The sequence below is a fragment of the Antrostomus carolinensis genome, unplaced genomic scaffold (assembly GCF_000700745.2).
Source record: "Antrostomus carolinensis isolate BGI_N321 unplaced genomic scaffold, ASM70074v2 scaffold37089, whole genome shotgun sequence".
NCBI lineage: Eukaryota > Metazoa > Chordata > Aves > Caprimulgiformes > Caprimulgidae > Antrostomus > Antrostomus carolinensis.
This window is the reverse complement of record NW_010337073.1, coordinates 1-7,624: the sequence shown is the minus strand read 5'-3', so window position 1 is coordinate 7,624 and position 7,624 is coordinate 1. Positions and strand designations below refer to the sequence as shown.

The 7,624-nt window shown below is 56.5% G+C and overlaps 1 protein-coding gene across 1 annotated transcript; it reads left to right on the top strand.

Moving 5' to 3' along the window:
- Positions 1-791: 791 nt before the first annotated feature.
- On the top strand, positions 792-7,617 carry HGS (hepatocyte growth factor-regulated tyrosine kinase substrate; the record flags this gene model as incomplete). The annotated part of the gene is made up of 13 exons (XM_010175084.1): positions 792-867; positions 1,339-1,431; positions 3,334-3,457; positions 4,383-4,435; positions 4,980-5,048; positions 5,241-5,365; positions 5,619-5,697; positions 5,785-5,883; positions 6,230-6,325; positions 6,692-6,730; positions 6,815-6,958; positions 7,093-7,306; positions 7,501-7,617. Coding segments are annotated over 13 exons (1,328 nt in total), but the record flags the coding sequence as incomplete, so codon positions are not given.
- Between the last annotated feature and the right edge of the window lie 7 nt (positions 7,618-7,624).

Genomic DNA, 7,624 nt, shown 5'->3' with positions numbered 1-7,624 from the left:
GACTCGATGATCCTAAAGGTCTTTTCCAACCGAACCCCTTCTCTGATTGTTGTCCCCGTTCAGAAGAGCGTTGCAGAGGCAGTGCCCTGTGCCCTGAGATGTTGAGGTGCTTCTCCGACCTCGGGAGTTGCGGGTTATCTCTGGCCTGAAACCCTCAGGGAAACTCGAGCTTGAATGTGCTTGTTCAGGCATCATCTGATGATGATCCGAGGGCAGGAGCACCTCTCTTATGAAGAAAGGCTGAGGGAGCTGGGCTTGTTGAGCTTGGAGAAGAGAAGACTCTGGGGAGACCTCATTGCAGCCTTCCAGTACCTGAAGGGAGCTTAGAAACAGGAGGGAGAGAGACTTTTTACACAGGCAGACCGTGACAGGACAAGGGGAAATGGTTTTAAACTGAGAGAGGGGAGATTTAGGCTGGATTTTAGGAGGAAGTTTTTCACCCACAGGGTGGTGAGACACTGGCCCAGGTTGCCCAGATAAGCTGTGGATGCCCCATCCCTGGAGGTGTTCAAAGCTGGGCTGGATGGGGCCCTGGGCAGCCTGATCTAGTGACTGGCAGCCCTGCCCACAGCAGGGGGGTTGGAACTGGATCACCTTTAAGGTCCTTTCCAACTCAAACCATTCTGTGATTGTGTTCCTTCTCTTCCCAGTTTGCTCAGGGGAGTTGCATAGACCACGAGCTGACTGTTCCCTTTTGGTGGGGTGGGGGTTGTTGGGTGATGGGCAGCAGGTGGAATCTGCCCCGGGATCCTTCATTACCTGAGGACACTGTACTCTCTCTTCTTACCCAGGGCAAAATATGCTGTCAGTGCTATCAAGAAGAAAGTCAACGACAAGAATCCCCACGTGGCGCTCTACGCTCTGGAGGTAACGTCAGCTCGAAGCGGCAGCGCCGCGGGGCCCGGCTCCCGGGCCAGGGACCTTCCCGGCTTTGATCAGCCGCCTCCGGGGCCGCGCAGCGTCCGGCCCTGGCTGGGGAGGGTCGGAGTCGCCGCTTGGAGTTTGCCTTCTCCTGGCTCTAGCACAGAGGTTTTGTGGCTGGTTGTCAGGCCGTGGGTTTTGTTCTTTAATTCCATCTCAGAGTTAGAAACAGACAAAAGCTGAAACCTGAGACACTGTCCCCGGGGTCTGAGGCACAAAGGCCTCGGTGCTGTGGAAGCGCAGCTCGCTCTCCAGCGCCGTGGGCTCCTCTGGCTTGACTGACACTGCAGCTCGTTCTTAGGCAGTGTCCTCGCCTCGGTCTGCTGGCTGCAGTAACCTGTGACGTGTGCTGCAGCTCACTGCCGGCCACAGAGGAGGAAGAAAGTGTCAGGCTAATGCTGTCCTTTGCCCCTGCAGGTCATGGAGTCCGTGGTCAAAAACTGTGGCCAAACAGTCCATGATGAGGTGGCTAATAAACAGACTATGGAGGAACTGAAGGAAATACTCAAGGTAAATGTATCTTATCTTACTGTTGTTTCTGAATAAGCTTGTAAGAGAAGCAGCAGGAGGAAATGTGTGTGCTCTCTCCTTTGTATAAGGAACAGAAGGGAAACTTCAGAAATGCGTTTCAGAAAAGAGCAGACTGTATTTGTAGATGTGAGGGGATGAGTGTGGGGAGCCAAGGCGTGCCTGCCAGGGAGAGAAGGGATTGTGAGAGCAAAGGCAACGTCTGGCTGTACTGGGGTAGGAACCTGATGTAAAGGCCTGGACCGTTTCATGCTGAATGCTCCCAGGTGCAATTCTTTGCTTGGCTTGAGACAGCAAAGGGAAGCAGAGACATTGGTTGGACCTGAGCAGCGGTGAGGTGAGTTCCCTTCCCATAGGACAGTGTGAGACACACAGGAAGGTCAAGCAGCAAGGTAAAAACTGGCAGAAGCTTCCTCTTTATCACGGCCATTTCACTGGCCTGGGGAATTGTTTGAGGAGCTTTGCAGGATCTAGACCTGGCTGTTTTCCCTGACAAGCTATCACTGACCAGTCTGATAGAACATGATGCCTGCAGGAGCTCTGTGTGTCCTTGGACTGGAGACTTCTCCATGTGAAGTGGAAATGGGAACTTCTGTCTCCAGCTCTTGGCCCCAGAACAGCAGTGCCCAGACAAGAGCTTGTTAGAGTAGCGCTCTTCCTTCCTTACAGCCTCTGTCTTCTGCCAGGAATAGATGACCAGATGACCCAGATATTTGGTGAATGAGCTGTGTGAGTCCTGTCATCTCGCATGCTGTAGCAGGGTGTCTCCTGTCACCTTCCTGTTAGGGCTGACTCAGCCTCCATGCAGGATCCTCTGCTGAGGTAGGGGCACTGCTGCACTGTTTTGGCCAGGTGTAGCAGCACAGCCACTCTGAGCACTGAGGAGATCAGATCAAGAGATTCTGTGGTTCTCTCCAGACCTTGTAACTGCTGCAGACCTGTTCTCCTCCTACGCTTGGAACTTTGCTGCTTCTGAAGGCCCAGTGCTGGTAAAATGGCCTTAGTTCTGCTGAGGTTCAGGGCTGTGACATTTGTGGAATGCAGGATTTTGGCAAATCTTCTAGCAGTTTGGAGCCCCAGGAACTGTCAGTAAGTCACGCTGTGTGGGCTGAGCCCTCGGCTGAAGCAGGAGTTTGACAATGCTCCTCTGCTCCCCGGGGTGTTTCTGGAGCAGCCGGTCAGGTGAACGCACGATGACTTGGTCAGCTGATGACAGGGCTGCTCTCGGAGGCTGGCTGGTGTGGGAACAGGCTCACCCAGTTTCCTCTGGCTCCTTGAACTGTGATACCACCACCTCTGCCTCCAAAGGGCAGGCTTCCCAGCTGTCCTTACCACCTCACATCCTGAGGTAGCTCTGGGTATTCCTGGGCTGGAGGTGCTGACAGCCTGGCACCAACACCCTCCAGGTGCTCTCCAGCTGTGAGCTTGGGGTGTCCTGGCAGCTCTGGGGGGAGGCAGGCCGTGCTGTGCCCAGCTGGGTAGCTGTAGGTCCCGCAGTTTTCTGGGTGCAGATGAGCGTCTCTCGTGAGATGTTGGGCAGGTCAGTCCATGTGTCTGCCCCGGGGAGCAACTGTGTGAGGCTCTGTGGGCATCTCCTCAAAGCATCGTAACTGCAGCTCCTCACGTCGGTCTGTGCTGCTCTGAAGGATGTTTTCTCGTTCGTGCTGGAGGGGGGAGTGGGGAAGCTGAAGGAGTACGTAGTCCCTGCTGCAAATTGTCCTTGTTGCAGCTTTCTGACAGCTCTTACCTTGTGCAAATATTCTAGTGTCTCTTTTTCCATGAGTGGTATTTCTGGCTTCTCTTCTGGGGGATCCACACCATCCTCTGGGTTTCAGGGTCTTTTTCTCAGATTGTTTTTTTTTTTCCTCCTCCCTTTCTGTGCAGAGGCAAGTGGAGACAAGTGTCCGCAGTAAGATCCTGTACCTTATCCAGGCCTGGGCTCACGCCTTCCGCAACGAGCCCAAGTACAAGGTGGTGCAGGACACCTATCAGATAATGAAGGTTGAAGGTGAGGACTCTGTGGGCAAAGGTGGGTGGACAACTGGCCATGCAGCTCTGCTCTGGAGGAGCATTGCAGGATAAGGAATGGGTGTGAGGACCCTGCTTGGTGTTAGCAAAATCTGGGCTTGCAATACTGAGCTTTTTCTTCGTGCCCAATACCCAGTGAACCTTTGGAGTGAGTGAACCCTGCTGCAGAGAGAGGACAGCCCCGTTGTCCCAGGGTCGGGGGCTGCCTCACTCTGGGCCTCCAGCCCAGCTGGCAGCGAAGGGTTGGCAGTGAGAGCTGGAAAGCAGGAGCTGCGAATGTTCTTCAGGGAACTGGAAGCAAATCAGCCTGTCCTCTGGGAAGGGATTTAGAGCGGGGTGGTTCCTTCCTCCCAGGCTTTCATCAGTACCTCCAGGATGGGTCCAGGCTCCTGCTTTCTGACAGTGCCAGTATGGGGCTTGTCCTGGGGATGGCAGCGTTGTCCGTGAGGGAAGGGACACGCTGCTGTCGCTGCCTCTATCTGTGCACCAGAACCTCCACGGGCAGTGGCAAAGCCTGGAGGTCCCGGTCCCCCACTGAGCCAGTGTTGCCACACACTTGCTGTTCGAGGGGTGAGACTCAAAGCCCTGTGTTGGGTTTTTTTTCCCCCCAAGGTAATGAGAAATAAGCCTTATCCAAAGGCCCCGAAGTCCCTTACGGGTGTCTAAGGGAAGTCAGTAGGGGATTGCCCTGCGTGGCTGAGAGCCCAGTGCTTCACAGGCAGCAGCAAGTGCTGTGCAAGCGTTGCCCTGTGGGAGAAGATTGCTGGTAGTTGTGTCAGAGCAGGATAATGGTCAGGGCAGGCGTGCTGAGCTGGATCTGACGTGGGTGGCTGGGACCTACAGCACGAAGCTGTTGGCCCCGCTCCCCCTGCCCTTTCACACGGACACTGTCACTTCTCCTGCAGGTCATGTGTTCCCGGAGTTCAAAGAGAGTGATGCCATGTTCGCTGCAGAACGGGTGAGCTCTGCTGGTGGGGAGGGGGTTGGCACTGCAGGACAGACCCTGCTCTCCTGTCCCCTTCCTTCTAAACCTTCAGTTCTGTCATTCCTCCATTTCACACAGATTAGAGACCTGTCTGGGCACACGCTGCTCCCAGCTGCCATGCAGTCAGTTCTGGGGTGGTGTACAGCAACGCAGCCTAAAGCTACCAGAGGGAGGGGAGAATTGACCAGGACAGGGAGTTAGTCTCATCTTGCCCTCCTTGGTGGCCTTCCAGCAGTGTGGCAGTCTGAACATGGCAGCAGGGTGTTGCTAAAGTGATTGCTGTGCAGACACGTTCCTAGAAAATCTTTTGCTGACTGGGAAAGCATCACAGTCTCTAGGAACACGAGAGGAGAGAACATGGGGGAATTAATATTTCCTGTTGAGCTGCAAATGCTTCCAGTCTCCCCCATCCATTAGAATGCCCTAGTGAGCTGCAGGAGCTCCGGAAGGGCTCGGTGGAGAGGCTCTCCTTGAGGCCCACCTCCTGTCCTTACACAAGTTTCCTTAACCCTGGCAGGCTCCAGACTGGGTCGATGCTGAGGAGTGTCACCGGTGTCGAGTGCAGTTTGGTGTAGTGACACGGAAGGTGGGTGCTGTTCCTGCCCCTCTGGGTTCCCTGGTCCTGCACAGCCCCTGGGAATTGCAGGACTCCCTGAGCCTGCGTGTGCCGGGGCTGGACCGCGTTCACTGGCCAGGAAGTGCCAGGAGTGTCTGAGTGATGTTGTCTAACAGTGAAGCAGCATCTTGCTCCTGCACTGATGTCTCCCATCCTTTGCAGCATCATTGCAGGGCATGTGGGCAGATCTTCTGTGGCAAATGCTCCTCCAAGTATTCCACCATCCCAAAGTTTGGGATTGAGAAGGAAGTGAGAGTCTGCGAGCCCTGTTACGAGCATCTCAACAAGTCAGTACCTTTGTGGCATGTTTCTTTGTGTGCAGCAGCTGGGACTGTGAGGGGAGAAGCGTGGTCTGGACCCCGAAGTCCCTTACGCAGAGCGAGGGTCTGCAGAGCAGAGCGAGGGTCTCCCGAGCTGTGCAGGCTGGGCTGGGTTCCCTTCCTGGGAATGGGGTTTACAGCCATAACGTTGCACAGAGCTGGGGCTGCAGTGCAGAGGAAGGAGCATTCAGTCTGCACTGTCACCTCTTTCTCACTGCAGGAAAGCTGAGGGTAAAGCTGCTGCCACCTCCGAACTGCCCCCCGAGTACCTGACCAGCCCCCTCTCACAGCAGTCCCAGGTGAGGGGCTGCCCTGTAGGTGATCTGGTGACCCTGGCCTGGTTGTTGATCCTCTTACTGACCCTCTCCTCATCTTTCCACATGCAGCTGCCTCCAAAGCGTGACGAGACAGCCCTGCAAGAGGAGGAGGAGCTGCAGCTAGCTATTGCCTTGTCTCAGTCAGAGGCCGAGGAGAAGGAGAGAATGGTTGGTGCCCTGCTTGGTGTCTGGGAGTGGTTGTTGTCGTACAGCCCAGATGTGCTGGGCATCTCCTAGCTGTGCAGTAACAGATCTCTAGGCATGTCCTGGCATGAGTGAGTCACAGGGCCTGTGGAATGAGAGGGTGAAGGCAGAGCCAGGCACGTGCTGTGTTGCAGCCCCGAAACTTGGAAGCCAGCTGTGCCCAAGCTGCAAGCCCTGGGGCTGGGTCTGCCAGCCATGCCTGGCCATCGCTCGGAGCCTGGCCCACCCAGTGTGCCCAGTCTGTTGCTGACTGGGTGATCTGGAAGAGTCTGGACAGTCCCTAAGTTGACTGTTTTCTTCTCTTTTGCAGAGGCAGAAAACAACCTACTCCATGTACCCGAAGGCTGAGCCCACGCCCGTCACCTCCTCAGCCCCCCCGGTCAGCACGCTCTACTCCCCACCCGTGGTATGTTCATGGGCCCTGAGCACAAACTGGCTGGACGCAGCATCTTCCCTGGCCCGAGTCTGCCCTGCTTGGGTCAGATTTAATCCCTGTTCTGAGAGAAAAGATTTGCCCTGTTCAGTCCTTTGCTCTTTCACAGCACCACTGTGTTTTCAGCAAGGTCTGTACTCAGCTGGCCATTTAGGTGCCTCTGCTGCTTCCTGTAGCTGCAGCGTGTGTCTGGCTGAAGGAGATGTCTGTCCCCTCTCAGTCTCGTGCTGGTGCTCGGCACTGGTGGTTGTGCATGGCCAGGGCTGAGGAGGACATCTGTGTGGGAGCTGTGGGTCTCTGATTCCTCTGAACTGGATTTCCCTGTCTGTCTCTTTCCAGAATTCCTCTGCTCCCTTGGCTGAGGACATTGACCCGGAGGTAAGGGTCCAGGCCTCACCAGCCCACGGCACAGGCTCGCTGCCAGCAGGACTGGGATGCTCATCTTCCTTCTCTTCCTGGCAGCTGGCTCGGTACCTGAACCGCAACTACTGGGAGAAGAAACAAGAGGAAGTTCGCAAGAGCCCCACCCCGTCAGCACCTCTGTCCCTCACAGAGCCAGCTGCACAGCCTGGGGAAGCCCACCCTGCCCCGCTCAGTGTTGTTGAGGTAAGAAGGGGCCTGGACCTGAGTCTGGCAGCTTCTGAGGGGCAAGAAGTGCCCAATGCCTTTGTTCAGCCAGGTCTTGCTGCTGGCTCTGGGCGTGGGAGGGCTGAGGCTGACTGCCTGCCCTGTCCTTCCAGCAGCAGTACCAGAACGGCGAGTCTGAGGAGAACCACGAGCAGTTCCTGAAGGCGCTGCAGAACGCCGTCACCACGTTTGTCAACCGCATGAAGAGTAACCACATGCGCGGCCGCAGCATCACCAATGACTCTGCCGTATTGTCCCTCTTCCAGTCCATCAACAACATGCACCCCCAGCTGCTGGAGCTGCTCAACCAGCTGGATGAGCGCAGGCGTACGTGGGAGCTGCGCGGCCGAGGGCGTGGGCGGGTGTCCTGGGCAGGAGCAGGTGGCTGCTGGGGCTCCCGCAGCGCTGGGGTTTGGTGTTCCCGTGGCACAGCCTCTCTGGAGAGAAGCCAGTGTGGTGTGCAGGGTGGTGTGAGTGCTCTGCCCCGAGAGGGTCCCTGAGGCTGTCCCTTCCCTCCCCAGTGTACTACGAAGGCCTGCAGGACAAACTGGCGCAGATCCGGGATGCGCGTGGGGCTCTGAACGCGCTGCGGGAGGAGCACCGGGAGAAGCTGCGCCGGGCAGCGGAGGAGGCAGAGCGCCAGCG